Raw genomic sequence first — 20053 nt, forward strand, 5'->3', positions numbered from 1 at the left:
CTTCCACATAAAGGGATTTCACTTTGTATTAAATTTTACAATAAAAGTTCTCAAATGATAGATTCAGAATTTTAAACATTTTAAGGATTATAAAAAAGATATGCCTGAAATCTTGCATGTTTTTAAACATAGTACAAAGTAAGCTTTTTATATGTAGGCATTTTTAATTAAAAAAAAGTTTTATTAGTGTTTTAGGAATAAACAAGCTAACATAAATAGTACATATTTACAGCAGTAAACTACAGTTTAGAAGCTGCACAACGGCTTTTGTAGGTATAGCTGATGGGTTTTGTCACCAGCCTTCAAATGTGTGTTTTTTTTTTTCCTTTTCTTTCATTTGCTGCAACATTTAAAATCTTGTAGTCCAAAGGAAAGAAAACAGCAACTTATTTTATAGCAAAGCCACATCATGAACACAACTATTGCGTAAACTATTTCCTGTGACTGCTAGGGTATCTGTGAATCCTGAAATTGAGAGCACAAGTGTGTCTTGTGTCCATACCTGATTGCATGTAAGTTGATTTTGCATTTTACAAGAATACACGATTACTCAACGAATGATTAAGAACAGAAAAAAGGCCATGAAAGATAAAAGGGTCAGGAATCAGAGGAATGCCAACAGTTTCTTATTCACTGAGTCACTGCTTAGAGGGAAATCTGTTTCTCCTTTCATGTGCATAAATCACAGTTCGCAGGCTTCATGGATTTTGTCCACAGATAATTTTTGAGACAGCAAAGGCATAACATCCTATACTTTAAGCACATAAAAGGGAATTCATGAAATGGCTAGAATATCTTAATCAAATCTCTAAACAAAAAAAGGTATGATCGAGCACACTGTATGAAAGTTAGATTTCAAATGTAAAAAGCAACTACAGAAAAATCACAAATTTCATTAGACAGTACAGCAGTTTCAATCAGAAAATGCAGCATATATTGATACAAAAGAAAGACATGAATTATAAAAGTAAGGAGTCCACCTTTCCTTTCTTGACATTTGTTAAACCTGTCTCATTTTATTAAAATTTCTATAGGTTTCCAGAAATACTCATTCTTGCCATTTAACTTTATTTGGAGTCTGGTAGATATACAAAAGTAATATCTGCTTATATAAGAAAGCAAATGTGTATGTCAAAACAGCAAAATGATATTAAAATATTGTAATTTATGTTTCTTTGCAATTAAAGGAGTTGTTCCTGCTGAAAAATAAAATGGGAGAAAGGGTTTACAAGAACTGTGTAATACCAGTCAGGATATGAATCAGCTCAATCGTGTTCTTTCGGGTGGAGGGTAAGCAGACAATTCAGCAAATTAATTAGTGGAGATTTAAAAATACAAGGAATAAAACGTTTAACCTTCTCTCACATATTTGGTAAATTTAACATAATGGATTTTGAGAGGCAACGAAAGTTATGAATTTCTGTCTGTATATACGTAACATCCGCTTTTGAAAGCCCCAGCTATTTAGTAGTACAGGGTGCTAGGAATTAAGCTAGCAGGAGACTGGTTTGGAAAGTGTAGCTCATTTTGGATCTAATCAAGTTTTAGGTGAGGTGGTAGCCAAAGAGGTGTTCCACTGCTGGCAGGACAGTAATCTTCCCATTCTTTAGCCTAATGAGTCCTGCTTTCCCAAACCTCCTGAATCACGGTATAAAGAGCTTTGCCTCTGGTAGTCTCCTTGGGTAAAATTAAAGGAGTGAAATAACTATTCAGAGATGATAGCCAAGATAACTTTTCAAGCAAGCCACCCTAACCCAGAAGGATTTCTCTCAAAAACAATTTTATTTGTATTTATACAATATTAAAGTTTCCAATTTACATTTCCATTCACCTTTTAAATGACATGACAATGTTATTTCACATTAGCCATTAGGTTCCAATCACAATGGCACAAAATGCTGCTTGGTGGTCAAAAATAAAAAGCTTATTTAAAGATGTCAAAAAATTTTTGGTCCTTGTAAACATTTATATTATTTGGAATTTCCCAAAACCTCATGCAATCTAATGACTTTGTAATAATGCCGCATGGTAGTTTTTCTCAAGAGGGTTACTGGTCGTCTCTAAAATACAGAGTTGAGCTACATGGGCAATGAATATATGCATATTGAATCACGAGCAGTCCCTACTTGGAAGAGTAGTGGATGTTCTGAATATAAAATGTCACTGGTATATGTAATTCTGTTTTCCACAACACTGCAGTGAGTTAGAATAATCCAGGGGATTTCCTAAAAATGTCTAAGGGGCATTGTTGCAAAATATAAAATATTTCAAGCTTTATCCAGTTTGTATTTAAAAAAGAAGTAGGAAACAGAGTAATGTAAGTTGAGTAGTTTAAAAAAAAACACAAAAAACCAACCAAACAAAAAAACAGATACACTGCAATGCAATGTATTTGGGGGAATATCAAGTAGAAAAATATGTTATCTAGTAAAATGGGGGTGGCTTGTTGCCACTCTGAGGTAAGGCTTGCAAATGATATATTTCTTTTGCAAATATATAAATAATATACCAGGAAAACAGGAAGGTTAACAATTGAAGAGGGGAGCAGAAGAGCTATATCTTCTCTGCACATCTATGCATGCAGTCTTGAGGGACAGTGGTGAATGTCAAGAACTGCCCAGATAATTCTTAGAAAGTTCTAAACCCTGTATTTATTTCTTAGCAGAAATGAAATTTGGTGTGCAGTGCTCTCCGGGATTATTCTCTTTGAATTCACATTGGAATGTTCCACTTATGCAGTGTAGTCCCAGCTTTGAGAGTAAAAACCCCACACAACCTAGATTCAAAAGGCATTCATTAAGGCAAATGTGGGGAAACAGGAAAATGAAACTTTAAATGAAAAATGCCCTTTTTCCCAGAAAGGAAAGCAGTAGTAATTAGCGCGGAAGGTTCACTTCTGCTAGAACTGGTAAAACCTAGAATGGTAGCGTTAGGGTTCAGTCTGTTCCGTCATAAATAATGGGAAAAATCTCAGTGACCACTTTGCCCAGACCTCAACCTGGGTTCAACTCTAACTTTGATGACTGCATTTAAAAAAAATCCACGTAGAGGTTGTAGATACAGGCTTGATAGAACTAAAATAACATGGGGGAAGGTGGGGGTGGTGGTGGAACGTACCTCACCAGGTATTGTCTATAATGCCGAAGTATTGCGCATTTAGGGAAACGTGTTTCTCTATGGCAACAGTTACCAGTGTGGGTCATTTAATCAGCATTTACAGACCTTCGACCATGGACAGAACAATAGATGCTTTAGGCAATACAAAAGAATTAGAAAATGGGGCGTTTACCCTTAAGGGCCTTACACTTTATTTAGGGAGACAGAACATCTACTGGAAAATGCACAAATGAAGTACCTATTATTATTGGACAAAGTGGCCACAAGAATTGAGGGAGTGCTAGCAGGGGAGTGAGCAGAATGAGAGAGTTGCCTGTGGATGGCTTTTTGAATGATATTGGGCTGATCCACCCCTGGGGAGGGGCTTGGAAGCAGAACATCCGGGCAATGGAAATAAAATGTAAAACTTCAGGCACAGCAACAAGAACATTTTGGGATGATGTGTGGCGGTTGCAGTGGAAGGGTAGGGAAAACCTGAGGATTCGCCGACTTGATGCTGAATAAAGGGAACAAGGGGAAATAAAGGGAGCCTGAGTGCTGGAGAAGACTGAAGTGAGACTTCATAAATGATTCCATGGGGAACCAAGACATATAATTTCTCCAAGCTGTTAATATTAATTTGCTAATATGTCCCATACCCTCCAGGTATGAGAATTATGAAAGTCCATGATTAGTTGACTATATAATTTATTATGTAAATGGACAATTTTGAGAGTGAAAGGTGTTTCTATGGATAATTACATGCCACTGGGACTGTCTCAGGCAAACTGGGTCATATGGTCCCCTAATAACGATGGTATTCAAAAAGAACCGGGGCACGATTTAGGCGATTCAGTTGTTGTGCAAGCTATTCCTTCTATACTTTCCCTCAAGAGAAGAATGAAAGGTGTAGGGGGCAGAGGGAGGGTGGAGGAGAAGGATAAAAAAAGAACGAGAATGTTTACTGGGCATACACAGTATCTAGCTGTTGGAGGTGGGAATTGTTCTCTTTCCTCCTACTCTCCACTCATTTTTGAACTACCCAAAACCTGGATCATCAAGGCAAAAGGATTATATCTAGGCAGCGTAGAAAAAGCTTTGCCTTTGGAATCAAGAAAATCTGGAATTGAATATTAACTTGTCTAGTTATTGGATCTTGGGTAAATCAGTTAAGCTATTTGAGCCTCCATTTCCAGATATTGGTATTGTCATAACTTCCCGGGTTGTAGTGAAGATCAAATCACGAAATTATGTGTGGGAAAGTGTTTTCTGTTGCTTTAGATCAATGTGTGATGGTCATTGTTGGATATCTACCCAAAAGGCATTCTTCTCTTTTTCTGTTAACATATCTCCTTTTTGTCAGACATTGGGCAACTCTGGGGGTCAATGTTGTAAGCCCGTCACGGTAATTTCATGGGCCTTAGCAGTGACTGGTTCAGGAATGGGTGAGTAATACAAGCCTGGCCAATGGGGTAAAAGAGAAACTGCTGAGGCAATTTATTTTGGGAAAGAAGTCCTTGCTCTTAAAAAAGAGAACCAAGTCAGAACTTTCCCTTGTTTCTGCCACTTGATATGAATGCATGAGTGTAGCCATGTTGCAACCTTACCGGGTGCTGATAACGTGCAGAGTTAGGAAGAACTAGTTATGGAAGGGATGTGGGTCCTGGATGACATCATTATGCTACTGAAATAACTAACCAAGTAAGTAGCCACCTTACTTCTGAACTTATTGTTATATGAGATAGTAACATTTTGATCGTTTAAGTTATTTTTAGTTGCATCTTTTGTTACTTGAATGAATTCTAATTGATACACATAATAGAAAGTATTAATCTCAACCTGGTGAGAATTTGAAGACTTAAAAGTGGTTCCTATGTTTTTAAAAAGATGACATTAAATATGAAACCATCTCTATGTTAAAGTATGGGAGAGCAGATAAAGAAACTATTAGCTGACCGTTTTAAGAGGAGTGATGAATATACCTGCACGTAGGAATGTTGGAACCATAGTTCTTGTAGGGGCAGAATATTAGGCTACTTTTACAAAAAAGAGGTCACCCCATTCATAGTCTGGCCTACCATGGAAGGGAGGAGTTTTTAGGCACTCTGCTAACAGTTTCAAATGGTCAGGGGGCTCTCAGGAAAATCATGAAAGTTTAGAGTAGGAAGGTATCTTTTAAAAATGGAAACAATTTAAGAACATCTATGTACAGGAATGCTTTTCAAATATGAATAGCTAGAACTGCTAATCCCAATTAATAAGTAAACTTTCAATTTTGCCTTCGCTGTACCCAAAACATTTGGCAGCTATAATTAGTCGAGAGGGTGAGGTGACAAGGTGGGGGAGGTGGGGCACATTGGATAACAGAGGTTCCAAAGACCTGGAGTTTGCCCCAGCTAGATGGAAAAGTGCTTCTTGAAAGATCAACCCTATCTGCTACTCCACTCACAGGGCATGAGACGATCGTGGGGTCCAGAGCTGGGGAGGAACATTGAAGGGCCCTGGAACAGCATTCTGCTCAGATGTTGCTTAGAAGTTGGTTGTCCACTCTCAAGGGGCATGCCATGGCTTTTCCTAAGTGACATCTTCCAGAGATCTAAAAATAGAGACTACACTGATTTATGCCACTAGGATCCTCCAGTGCTCTTCAAGGGAAATATTGTACTGTAGATCATTACTAAAATCATAAAATAATTTTCTCGCCACTTGTCTGCCAATGTAAGTTTACGTTCTATATAGTTTTTAAAGGAATATGAACAAGTATTGAATTGGATTCACTTGACACCCTGCTGGCTGACTCCCAAAGCCATGAAACAAGGGACATTACTAAATTTGTGGGGTTATGTTAGCAGAGGCCATGGTACTCCTGTATCTTTCTGGAAAGCTCCTATACAAATGAACCGCTCTAAAATTCTCTTTTTTACTTTAGTTCTGGAAGGGACCTGGGAGGTCATCTAGTGGCCCATGTGAAGCCACACCATTGGGCAGTGGTGGAGAGAGTGTGAAGGCCAGGCCGTGCAGCCCTCTGCCCAAGGTGTCTTCCTTCCCACCGTAATTTCCCTCTCCCCACCACACAGCACATTTGTTGTTAACTTTGAAAGTTAAGCTGCACATTGCTTCATATATGTTCAGAGAACGCTCTCTTCTCTAAGCATAGAAATGCTATCTGGAGAGAAAGATGTTCTACATATTTTATAAAGGCAATTAGACAGTTTGCATTATGACCTATCCAAGTACTAATTACATTTAATGTCTGCTAGAAGGTTGAGGGGGAATAGATAGGGTGATGCATAGAAGTGGAAATCTTTTATAGGAACAAGACACAGAATGGCTGAGGTGGGTCAAGTTCCTAGATGATATAGTCTGTAACTAGTGGTGCGTGCTATGTGAATGACAAGCCATCCTGGGAGGAATAATAATAGATTTCTAAATGGTGCACAATTAAGGCTGAAGGAGGGCATGAATAAATGTATTTGATGAAAAAAGAATTGATACTGTGTGAATTCACCACATTACAACCACAATGTAAGGAGGTGGTCTTATCATCAAATTTTAGTGTAGAAAATGTAAATTTTTCTAGGTTTGAGCTAATGATTTGTATTTCCACTATATTTTGAATTAGGCTGGGAAAGAAAAGGTTTATGTAAACATATGTACTCTTCACATAGGGACAGAAAAGAAAAATAACCCAAGGCAGTTTAAAGGAGGTTACTGTGAGTACGCAAGCTGCTGCCAACAGCCTTTTAGAGGCAATAGGAGTAAGAATTTGGGGAAATTATTACAATTCATTATTTTTGTGGATTCAATTGAAGGTGTGCAATATAAGCCCAAAGAAGCTGAAGCTTTCAGTTATTCTTGGGCAAGATAGCTTATGAGGTTTGGAAATGAGAAAGAAGAAAAATAAATGAATCGATTTCGCTGGGTTAAGGCATGAGGCAGGATGGTATATGGGGAGGAACGAACACAAGGGAGGTCATCTGTTTTACACAGCCAAACCCACAAAATGCACACACATATCACGTTTGAATAATTTTCACTTATAAAAAATTATATTGGAAAATGTCCCCTCTTCTCCATTTCTCTCCAAAAGGAAACCCAGGGAGAAGTAGGAGCCAGATAACAATGCTGATTCCTCTTATTCGTTTTTCGGCTTCTAACTGGGGCTGTTTTAAGCTAGTGAATCTGTGACCCTGTGTACCTAAGGCAAATGCATAATGTCATTTGTCCTGTTTATTTGTTTGTTTGTTTTGTTTTTCCTATTGTGTGCAGAGAAAGTGCTGGTAGAGTCTTTCAATGGAATGGTTTTCTTTCCCAGCTGGTTCAGAAATACTGCACCTATTTTCCCTATACTGAATTCCTACTGAAGAGTTTGTGTTGAGTGCTGGTAGTTCCAGGAGGTGCCAGGTATCCAGGGGATGGTTGTGAGCCCCTCGATGTATCAAGGACTTTTTGATTAGGAAAAACAAAACAAACAACTGTTAGACGCCTTGAGTTCAAAGAAGGAAATTCTTGCTAGTGGAGAAGTAACAACAAACTCAAAACTCTTTCCCTTCCTCTTCCAGAAACTTAGTATTTCCTGGTTTGCAATTCCTCTATTAAAAAGAATTTCCTTTCAAGTGTTTGCTTTTGAAGTGCAAACTCTTACAATTTAGTTTTCTGTCAGTGTAGTTGTTTTCAGTTAACTAGAAAAAAGTATGATTAAAGTAAAAGTACAATGTATTCTGGGCCTACAAACTGATTGACCTGATTAGTTCCAACAGGGCATTTTTCTTATTCAATTGATGGTGAACCCTCACTGGCACATTTTGGAACCAAAATGTCTCACAATCATGGCTCCTGGCACTCAAAATACTGGCACAAAAACCCCTATCTTGCTAAATTCTTACCTCTAAGAAAGACACTGCGCAATCTAAAATATTACTAAGAAACCAATCTATGTTCCTGCTTGCTTGGATATTCTGAATTTCTGCAGACACTATCACGCTCTCTCTGGGACCGCCAGTTTGCATGGAAACACATCTTATGGCATAATAGCCCACCATTCTGAAGACTTTTTCAAGAACACCAGGACTTTGGAGAAATATATTGGAGAATATTTAATTGCCAGATTCTCTTTTAAGTTTAACTCGCATATATCAAACATATCCCGGGCCCCCCGTTGAAAAACACTTGTTTTAACTCCCAATATTTCTCTTTACTTTTTAAAAAAAGTGACGTGGTTACCACTGAATCTTTCAGAAAGGAATCAGCCACTTGGTGTTATCAATGCCATTTGCTATCTCTTCCTTTTCTCCTTCTCCTTCTCCTTCCCATCATTTGGACATTTGACTATTTCCCCCGATCAAACCCATCCATTCACTTCTATTCTTATTAAAATTCTGGGAAACATTGTGGAAAGAAAAAAGTTAGAAACTAAAGCTATTGGTCCAAATAAAGCTTTGGATTACCTGTGGATGCAATCATCTCGCCCACCCCTGACCCCCTCAACAGCATGGAAATTCGGCATCTGAATATATGAATAGCGACGAATGACATAAAAACACGTCTACTTTTCATGACACATTTCCAGGAGCAGCTCGCTTCAGTCCCTGCCGTTCCCGAGCCCCATTGGTACACAGCCTTCTCAGCAGTACTGTCCCCTTTTTGTGGGGTTGGGGCATGGGGCAGTGACCACAGACACCAGGTAAAGTTACACAACTGTACACACAAAATGGCAGAGAAAGAGCAGGAGCTAAAAAGATTCTGGTTTGAGCCCAAATCACTAGTCATTTCACTTCATGAATAAAAGCAAGTGCCTTAGAAGCTTACATTATTTACAAGGTTCAGAGTTTTCAAACTGTCCACCCAAAGCTGAGGACCACCACACAACAGGGAACAGTTCAATGGACTATATACAGAATTTACAAGGAAGTTTACATAATATTCTACATTCCATGAACAAGTTGACCTTTGTGTTTATTATTGTTTGCTTTCAGGAAACTGAGATATTTTTGTTTGTTTTTTCTGTCCTCATCCCAGTAATTGCTGATGGAACCAACATGAACATATGCTTGCACATATCTTTTTCCTCCCTCTAGGATATACGATGACACTTTGTGTAGGAAAAAAAATTGTGGCACATCACCCTTTGGTAAGATACTATTCAAAATTGTCCATAGAAGAAATCTTGGAGATTGTTTCCTTTTAGCATTATAAATATATCTTTTTTGTTGTTGTTTAACTTGGCAAATTTTAATTGCGCTCTCTTAAATAAATGTTTATAAAGTAGTCGTTGATTTTAGAAAGATGGAATTTAGTTAACATTTCTGTGTATTGTACATAATGTTTGTTTAAGGAAAGCCTAGCCTTGGATTCATAAACGAAACTTTATTTTCTGCACCACATTTTTCTCTCTGCATTTTCAATATCCCTCATTGATTGTAATGCACAATAAAGATGGTATGTATGAAAACACGTATCATTTAGTCAGCAGAATTACCAATCAGTCTGTTGTTTCTATTTGGCAATGTAGAGGAGGGAGGCAATAATCCTGGGTAATTCAAGCTTAAAATATAGCTTTACCTGGGTCTTTGCCTCAGGAAGCTAGTAAGTGTCACCCCTGATGTCTTAAGCCAAGGAACATGAGTGGAAGAAATGGGTGTGTAGTCGTCACTGTCAAATGAAAGATGGGATTTACGCTGGGTCTCACAGGTTAAGTCTATGACATAATCAGAGTTTATGAACTGTGATCATGGGGTCCCCTGGACATGCCTGTAGCATAAGAGAGTGAGTCCGTGCAATTTTCAGCCTCTGCTGCCACTTCTGTAGTGAGGGAAATTACGGCTATTTTCATGGCAAAAAGAAAATGACCTCCTAATAGTTAAACAGTAACCCCTCTATCATGTAATGATCTGAATTTCTCAGGAATAGAGACCAGTTTGGGGGCACTTGAGAATGTCTAACAACTTTCATGTTTTATATAAGTACATCATTTTGGGCAAAACAAGGGAGAGAGGCAGAGAACGAAGGAGGGATTTTTTTCTATGCATTGTTCAGCCTGGAAGGAGAATGAGTTAGGGGCTAAGGAGGGCAGGATTTGGCTAGGAGGCTTCCAGAAGAAGGAAGTATGGACAGAGGGCATTTTCCAGAAATATGGCAGCTTCTCCATTTTTCTGGCCTCCATTGCTTCTAACATCAGAGCTGTTTAACAGGTTTTGCATAATGGTGTCTGTGACCTCTCTACCGTCCAGGAGGGCATACAGTGACACCATTTTGTGCCTGATGGAATATTCAGTCAGGCTCACCAATTTTACATTTTACAAAGGTTAAGATATAATTATTCAAAATGTTCTTTTTTTCTTATCGATACTTTACATCTAAACTACAGCATCAAAATCTTTAGACTTTTAAGGCAAGATAAAAATAATAATAAAAATATAAATACCTCAATCATTTCCAAGAAGATGATCTAAACAGATAAATAAAGAAATATTATTTTGTTAAGGAACATAGATTACAGATACTTCCCTTTTGATTTAGCATTTTATGCTTAAAAGCCTTTTAAAGCTTTGACACCAGAATGATTCATTCCTGTCAGGCATTAGCCAAGTCTCCTTTCCTGTGTTTAAAAGAAATGGCTACACGGTGGTTCCTGGGTGGTCATTGGTAATATTAACCTTACAATCTCTGGTATGGTCACTTTCCACTCTATCTGGGCCTTTTACAATGGCAAAGCATCTCACCCTGCCAAGGATATAGTTTCAAAATGGATCACTTTATCCCCAGAGGCCAGACATTTCCTTGACCAAGGAACTGTGATTATACAATTAAAACCTAAATAAAAATTTGGTCCCCATACCCTACTATATTTTTATAAAACCACTGAGATAATTTTTCCAGTCAAAGCAGAGTTTTTATATATTTCCTAATGCACATTATCTATAGTCATAACCATTCATTTACTTTCGGGGTTCTCTTTTTCTCTTGCTTTCTGTAAAAATATCTTATAACTTTCTCTCCTTGGGCTCATCAGTAGGAATTCAGCCTGTCTTTCAATTAAGACTGTAATTTCTAGCAGTCGAGGCTATGGTAAACATGGGCCCTCATCACAGCCTTAGGGAGAAAGTCAGAACATAACATGAGGCAATTATCTCCATTATTACCTCAACGTTTATTTCACATCTGTGGAGTAGTTCCCAATCGTCTCCATCACTGGTTGGTCAACTTAGAGTTTCACTCAGCCTTGCAAATGCACATACAGAATATTCAAGCTCCAAAAAATAACGAGGATTTAATGATAGAATGGGATGAATCTCAACTGCAGCTGGTTAGACACGTTTAGAATTGTGTGGTGGCCTATTGAGGGATGCTCTTTCTACCGCGGCCAGGACCAAAGTAATCTATGAGCAGAGATAAGGCAGAGCAGTAATGACAGTGATTAATGAGTGTACACAGTGTCTATACGTTAGGGGCTGGTGTAAATATTTGAAAGCCCAGTGAGTTTGTCATTGTTGCTGTTATCTATGGTTTTGCTATTTTTAGGTTTTCTTCGAAATAGAAATCTGACCTTGGAGAACGATGACACCAAAATGGGTGTGTATGCCTTTCCTGATGCAATCACTTAATATTTTGGAATGCAGAGCTCAGAGAGCAGAGCCATAAGGTGCTAGCTGAGGCCTGTGTAATTAGCCTGTCACCATTACATACTGCTCTCTGGAAGGCTAAGAAATATATACTATTTGATTTAAGATTTGGCAGCTCAGGGAACTGCCCAGGCACCCTTTTCACGGCACATAAGTCTTGCCTTCTTCATGGAAAGGGTAATATTTTTCTCAAGCAAAAACTGCTCCCTATTCTCCTTTTTAAGTCCCCCTCCCCGATTCACCTTTCTCTCCCTCTCTCTGGAGCAGAAACTAGGGAAATGTGATGGCACGGCTTCACGGCCCAACATCGTGATTCCAGGCTAATGCAATGAGTTCAGGGTTGCTCATCTGAAATAGTTCAAGAGGTCATTTACACCCAAACTCCTTCTTCTCAAGAAGAAAAGAAAAATGCCCTCAATGGTTACCAGGTTGGATTCTAATGTTAATTTTAAATCAGTCTGGAAGTCTGAGAAAGGACCATTTTTAGAAGATCCAGTTTGATGGAGCAGTGAAGCTGGCAGATTGGGTTTGCATAACCTCCATCAGACCTTGCCAGTCCCTCCCTTCTCTTCCACGGAGCTGAGACCCCTCCAAGGGAGTGGGGAGATTTGGGAGTCTGTGTGTGTGGGGTCTTCCTTCCTCTTCTAGGCTCCTTTTTGTTTTTCCATCTTCCTGGAAATCTGTAACTTGTCAATGGCTTTGTTTTTTTCTTCTGAGATCCTGGAAATTGTGTTGTTTTTTTGGCAGCATGAGATTGTTACAGTTTACCAGGAAGCAGTGTGCACACAGAGCTAGGTCTTCTTTTTCATTCTTATTTCAAAAAATAAATCAATAAAATCGAGGGCGAGGAAGGACTACTCACGACCTCCCTACCTACTTCTCTGTGTGTGTGTATGTGTGTGTGTGTGTGTGTGTGTGTGTGTGTGTTTGTAAACATGGCAATTAATAAGCTCTGAAAGAGCTGGTAACCCGGACCACAGTCGACTGGAAAAAAATAGTGTGTTTTTTTTTTTTGAAGTAAACATGGTGCAGTAATAAAATTGATATGCAAGGCCTATCACCAATTAGATGGCTGAATCTCTTACCTCACAAAGTAACAGCAGTATCGCTGTTGGGGACCTGTGGGGTTAAACATCAAGAGAAGAGGAAAGTCGTCGTTCCCGAACCTTTAGGACAGACCTTAGTGGACATAGTAAAGCCAGTAAACGACGTTGAAAAGAGAAAAGGTGATGGGGAAAAACATTCGGGACCACTTGTCTATGGAATTCACGTCAGTCAAGTCGGGGATTTTGACCTTGAGCTGCGAGGCGCGCCTGCGGATGCGCCCCTTGCTGTGCGCGCCGTGTCTCTCCAGCGCGCGCCCGTACGCCTCGCGGCTGCTCAGCGGCTTGCGGTACTGGATGCTGGCGCTGTCGTACGAGTACATGGTGGCCTTGGCGTCGCTCACGCCCGTGAGCACTTCCGAGCTGCTCGTCTCGTTCCTGATTTCCAGGGTGCTGAGGAGAATGTTGCCGTGGGCGTCGACCTGACGGAGACAGGACACGCTCAGGCACAACTGCTAGGACATTCGCTTGTTTTCGTTAACCTGTAACTGATGACACCGCATGGGGCTCATTAAACACTGTATCCCTAGACACCTTGCTCTGCGTGCCTCCTGGATTCTCCTGGATTCTCCCTCTCTCATCTGCCGTCTATCGTTTATCATATCCATCCATCCATCCGTCCGTCCGTCCGTCCATCCATCCATCCATCCATCCATCCATCCATCCATCCATCCATCACTTATCTCCACTCACAGAACATATTTATGTGTGTATATGTGTGTATGCATGTAGACTATATACACTTATATATTATTTTTGTAGTTAATAAACCATTTATTATGTACATATATACAGAGGGTGCCAAAAATGAAAATAAAGTGAGTAAATTAAAAAATATAGTATCGGTAGGTCTGTGGATATGTAAACATAGCAATTAAAGTTTGTTTCATCTATCAAAGTGACTGTGTACTTAAGATTCTTTTAATAAAACCATTGAATATATATATATATAAACGTATATCTGTATATATACAGATATACGTATATATGGTGCCAAAAAATGTATACACATTTTAAGAAAGGAAAAAAGTTGTATTAAAATTTGTAATACTCAATATATACCGATAACAAAGACAAATACAAGTCACGTTTGACTTCTGCAATTACAAGAGGTGCTCAAAGTGGTTACCATCAGCGTCCAGACACTTCTGATTACGGTGAACTACTGCTTGAGCAACGTTGACCAAAGTGTCCACTTGTATACATTTTTGACACCTCCAGTATAATGTTTGTATATATGTATACATACATATGGCATTTTTTTCTTGTTACAAAAGTGGTACATGGAAACGTTTAAAACTAGAAACAGGAAACAAAAAAAGTAAAAGTTCATAATCTCACCTTCAGAGTCCATTATTTTTAATATCTTGCTAGCCTCCTACTCTTTTCTATTCATGTATACTTAAAACACAGGCTCACTGGGTATCTTTTGCTTGCAATCTGCTTTTGTCAGTTAATAGTATAGCCTGGTCATCTTTCCATGTTATTAAATATTCCTCTGTGACATCACTTATTAATAGTTTATATGAATAAACCACAATTGAATTAATTGTTAAATTCTAAGGCTTGTTTTACTTTTGTAGTATTATATAAACAAACCTGCAAGGAACATCTTTAAGCTGAATCTGTGTGCATATCCATAATTATTTCCTCAGTCTATATTGGCAGAAATGGGATTTGTGGGATACTTTGATTTTTGTTTCTTCACCATCGTTCATTGTTGCCTTCTGCCATTTCAGTGATTTCTATTTGAGATTCCCTGGTTCTTCTCTTCGCTATGTCAACATACATAGTTTTTGGAACCAAAAGAAATGTGAGCATATTTGGCCTACAATGTGACTTTGTCTAAATTCAAGCTGATGTTCTTTGCAAACTGATTTACCTGGAGGAGACATGGTTCATTCATGCAAATGAGTTTGAAATACTTCCAAGGGCAACAGAGGCAGCTGTGTTTGAATCTAGTGTTATTAACACAGTACCTGATTTACAGTAAGTGCTTCACAAATGCTTTTGAATGAAACTATCTCAGTAAACACTTGTTGAAAACCCAAGGTATAGGTAGGAAGGCAAAAGAACCAGGTGATGAAGAAAGAGATAGAGAAAAGCATAGGAGAAGGCAAAAACAAACAAGAGAGAAAGAAAAGAAAGGTACAGCGGGTGGGATGTGATGTTGGTACATCACAGATGAGAACTAAGATTTATTGTGTCCACTAGTGAAGGGATTCCTGGCCTTCACTATATCCCACAGTGAATATAGTGATGCAGTCGATAGCTTTAAACTTCAAGTTGTTGGAAAATGATGATGACTGAATCTGGCCTCTCTCTCTCTTTCTCCATTTTCATCCATCATCATCTCCCTCTGTGAAGCATTTTGTTCTAGTCTAACGGAGCTACCAATCATGCCCTCACTGAAACTTCTGGCTTCTTCATTCAGGGAGTTATTATTAACTTTTGTTGTTGTTATTGACTACTGTTATTGAATCCTACTGTGTAATTTATCTCAGTTATTTCTTATAACAACACTATGAAATATATGATAGTGTCTTAGCTCAGCAGATGAGGAAACAGAGGCTCGGAAATCTGAAGTAAATTGCCTACGATTAAATAGAGGAAGGGGGCCAATTTGGGATTAAAACACAGGATACTCTTTGTCTCAAATATAATTTTCCCTCCTCTTTGTATATTAATAACTATGTTTTCTTCAAGACTCAATTTCAACCCTACTTCCTCTGTGTACCTGTGTACTTTACCATAGTAACCTCAAGAACTAACTTACTTTTCCTCTTTCTCTCTCACCAAACACTTATTGAGTGCTTACTATGTGTCAGATACATTGTTAGGTATCTGGGATGTTGTGTGTGTGTGTGTGTGTGTGTGTGTGTGTGTGTGTGTGATAGTGTAAGTCTATGGTTGAAAAAAATCATTCATATTAAAGTTTAGATTACTCAGGAGAATGGTAATCTAAAGGAGCAAAGTGTTGAATTCAGTAGAAAAGGGACAAATATATGAGAAGATAAAGTGGTGCGCAGTGCATGATTTTGTTAGGTACTGTGGTATTCCAGTGAAGAGACTAATACAACATGGATTATTGTCCTTCAGCTAATAATTTTAGAGATACAAAGTGAGATACAATATTGGGAGTGACAAGAGTTTTTAACCAAATGATAAATGGCACAGTACGGACTATGATTAGGGGCTCGTAAAAGTGATAAATCATTGGGGGTCAAGGAAAGCTTCACGAAGAAGGTGTGGCTCGTATTGGGTTTTAAAGGAAGAGTAGAGGCCAGAACAAAGAATCGGGAGTCAAAAACTGCTTTCTCATCCTGGTGTTGTTATTAACTCAGTTTCCTTATCTATAAATGAAAGGTTTTCACTAGGTAATCTCAAAGGTTTGTTTTCAGTTTTGACAGTCTTTGATTATGGACAATATTCCAGGCAGAGGACACAGCATAATAAAAAAAAATACTTGTAAAACTGAATCACTTGATCTGTATTGTATGCATCATTAAGTTACATTATTATGAAATCTCTCTAAGTAAACAAGTTGCTAGAATTTAGAATCAGCCAGTGAAGCATACAGATGCTCCTCATTAAACAGAAGTCATGGCAAGAGAGGTACATTTTATTAAGATACTCCGATTAACCTTGGTGCAGACTCCAATGTACTTATAAATTACATAAGGTTTATTAGTCTGTGCAAATCCCTTAAAATATTCTGTCATTGAGCTAGAAATCATAGGTTTAAGTGGTTTGACATATAAAATAATGAGTCCATTTTTGCAAGTACTCATGAAAGCAGATTTCATTATTGTATATAGTTAAATCAACATTACCGTGTTTTTTATTAGGAAAATTTAAGAAGTGTTATATAACAACTCTTGTCCATCTCCAGTCTCTCTTCTACAGTCTAGTTTTTATCCTAAGAGCTGTTGTTACCGACTCTGTGAGTGTGAGTGTGTGTGTGTGTGTGTGTGTGTGTGTGTGTGTATGTTTGTGTGTTGGCATGATCATGAATTTCTTCTGAAGCATGAGATTTCATCCCCCATCCTACAAGCTTTTCGCTGCAGGGTAAGGTGGATGTGTGGTAGTTGCTACTGCTGACATCAGCAAGTGTTGGGGTGGCTCTGCCCTAACCCTTGCTCTTTGGAAAACAGCGGTTTCGCTTTGCCTCAAACACTAAGAACACCCATGGTACCCTTATAGCCACAGCTAGCACAGCTTTCCAAAAACAGTATCCACGGGAAAAGTAGCCACTGTTGTTTCACATCTTCAGAAGCAGTAAGGGGCCACGTTATGCATTGCTATAACATCAGCAATAGTCAAACGCGGCCTACTTGGTAAGGAAATGGCAACCTCTGAGTTGGACACAATCCAGACATCAAAGATTCTAAAACCTTGAAGCAGGTGGAAGTAAAGCAAATGAAAATGTCAACATACTGGATGTCTAGGACAGATATAGACTAATAGATTTCCTCAAACTTTGCTGATGTTGAAATAACTGTTTAGTGAGATGATCATTCTCTACTCTTCAAGTTTGCCTTAAAGTAAGGAATTTCCACTCCGATCCCCAGGACAGAAGTTATGGGAGGCACACTTCCAGCTTTTTTTGTTTTTCTCCTTTTTCACTACTCCCCACTGACCTATCTGATGGCTACATTTGGAAAAAGGAGACAAGCATACTTCACTCTGTACCTTCTGGATTTTTCTCTCCCTCTGATCCACTCACAGAAAAGGTGCAATCCAGTCAGAGACATGCATATTGAACCTGTTACATTGGTGGGTAAGGCCTGCAGTTGCTCAGTGGTTCCAGTGATTGAGAGGTAAGTCTGTCTAATATTGGGGGGAATGACTACATTCTATTAAGCAACATTCCTCAAATCAACGTCACTGATTTTTTTTTTATTTTTTACTTTAGAGTATCACTGAACCTAAATTTAGAAAAAATGAATACAATTATTGTTAAGGCTTCAAGAAGACCAACAAAGAAACACTTTCTCAGATGATCAAAACGCAAGCTTTAGATGATTAATAAAGGGGAGCAGAGAATGAGGCTTAGGCTCTACAGCCCCAAGGGCTGGAAAATACTTCACCCACACCCTCTCCCTATTGGACAGGCATGTTTTCTGTTCTGGAAGAGATTAGTTTAGGTGGATCATGGATAAATGTTGAAAATGTTAATAGTTCATTCATTCATTCACTTATTCGATAAATCTTTATTGTCTACTATGCATCAGCACTGTTCCAGACACTGATGAAGAAATCAGCCCCTCCATAAGCAACAGGACATCGTATTAGAAGTTCAAGGATCTCAAATAATAAAACTTCTTAATCTTGTACCCTCCTGTTCAAACCCTGTGACTTCCCCATCTTCTATTGGTTCTAAACGTGTTATTAGACAAATACTATGACCTCTTTCAAACTTGGGTTTTTAGTTCTCTTTCCAACGGACTTTTCTAAGCTTGTTCATTGTAACCATGAGCTCCACCTTCTCTTTGCCTGCTGAGCCTTTCTCTCATCTTCCCTCCTGAAGGTCGTGATACTGCACCTTGAGGCCTGCTGACCATAGGCAAACATCGGAAGGGCTCACCTATAAAGGAAAGCCTTGGATTTCATTGCAGAGACCTGAGATGGGAGGGAACAATGTAGCTTCTGGCTGGTGAACCCTCTCTTTTCTTCCTACAGTATAGTGTTTATCAACCACGGCTCTTGTTTTTAAATTCTGAGGACACAGCAGTGCTAGGAAGATAGTAGAGAACAAAACAGACAAGGTTCTTGAACTGTTGGCTCTTATATTCTTATGGAGAAAAACATTACCATGTTCTTTTCTAGGAAAATTTAAGAAGTGTCATGTAACAGAAGGAGGCAATACCTTCTTACCCCCAAAATTAGTTTTTTAAAAATTAAGTAGCGTTATGCTTAAAACAAAATAGCTATACATATTGCTTTTACTGCATTTAGAAAAATATAACCAGCACACTAACTTGGTGATTGTGTGTGTGTGTGTGTGTGTGTGTGTGTGTATGTGTGTGTATAATATCACATTCATGCTCAGATCTCATTATAATGACTGAAAATTTTAAAGTAATTACACCTTTCCTTCTTTTCTTCTGGACTTTACTACTGAGCTGCCTACAAGATAGCTCTGCACGGATGTTTAAAGGCTTTCAGTCTCTAATGATGGCAGAACTCTTGATCTTTTCTCTTCTTATCTAAGTTACTCCTCCTGAGTGTCCCACTAGGATGCTGGTCCCGGATGGCAGAGACTTTGCCTTATTCACTATAGTTTTCCCAGAGCTGAGAAAAGTCTTTAGCCTATAGGAGCATTCAATAAATATCTGTTGAATGAATGAATGGATGAATGAATGAATGAATGAATAATAATACATAGTAAAAGGGCATGGTTAATTTTATTTGTCAACCTGGTTAAGCTATGGTGCCTAGTTGTTTGGTCAGGCACTAGATGTTGCTGTGAAGGCATTTTGTAGATGTAACTGACATTTATGGTCAGTTACTGTAAGTAAAGCTGTTTCCACTTCATGATGTAGGTGGACTCATCCTATCAGTTGGAAGCCTTAAGAGCAAAAACTGAAGATTCTCAAAGAAGAAGAAACTCTGCCTCAAGATTGTGCTTCTATACACCAATAACCAACTATGAAAAAGAAAAGTTAAGAAAACAATCTTATTTACAATTGCATTAAACATAATAAAATACATAGAAATACATTTAACCGAGGATGTGAGAGACCTGTTCACTGAAAACTACGACATTGATGAAAAGAACTGAAGAAGACATAAATGGAAAGATATTCTGTGCTCATGGATTGGAAGAATTAATGTTGTTTAAATGTCCATACTACCCAAAGCAATCTACAGATTCAATGTAATCCTTAACAAAATTTCAATGGTATTTTTCACAGAAATAGAATAAACAATTCTAAAATTTGTATGGAACCACAAAAGACCCTGAATAGCTAAAGCAATCTTGAGAAAGTAACATGCACCCTAATTTCAAACTATATTACAAAGCTATAATAATCAAAACATTATGATATTGGCATAAAAACAAACATACAGAATAGAGAGCCCAGAAATAACCCACACATATCTAGTCAATTAAGTTATGACAAAGGAGTCAAGAATACGCAATGGGGAGAGAACAATCTCTTCAATAAATACTGTTGGGAAAACTGGACAGCCACATGTAAAAGAATGAAACTGGACCACTATTTTGCA

The 20053-nt window shown here is 38.4% G+C and overlaps 1 protein-coding gene across 1 annotated transcript in view; it reads right to left on the bottom strand.

Moving 5' to 3' along the window:
• Positions 1-2891: 2891 nt before the first annotated feature.
• Positions 2892-20053, bottom strand: part of GABRB1 (gamma-aminobutyric acid type A receptor subunit beta1) — a 366840-nt gene continuing 349678 nt past the window's right edge. Inside the window, exon 9 of the mRNA XM_033106608.1 lies at positions 2892-13242. Within this exon, the coding sequence (XP_032962499.1) occupies positions 12898-13242 (345 nt within the window). The 3' untranslated portion in view covers positions 2892-12897. The remainder of the gene's footprint in view (positions 13243-20053) is intronic.

The sequence above is a fragment of the Rhinolophus ferrumequinum genome, chromosome 5 (genome assembly GCF_004115265.2).
Source record: "Rhinolophus ferrumequinum isolate MPI-CBG mRhiFer1 chromosome 5, mRhiFer1_v1.p, whole genome shotgun sequence".
Lineage (NCBI taxonomy): Eukaryota > Metazoa > Chordata > Mammalia > Chiroptera > Rhinolophidae > Rhinolophus > Rhinolophus ferrumequinum.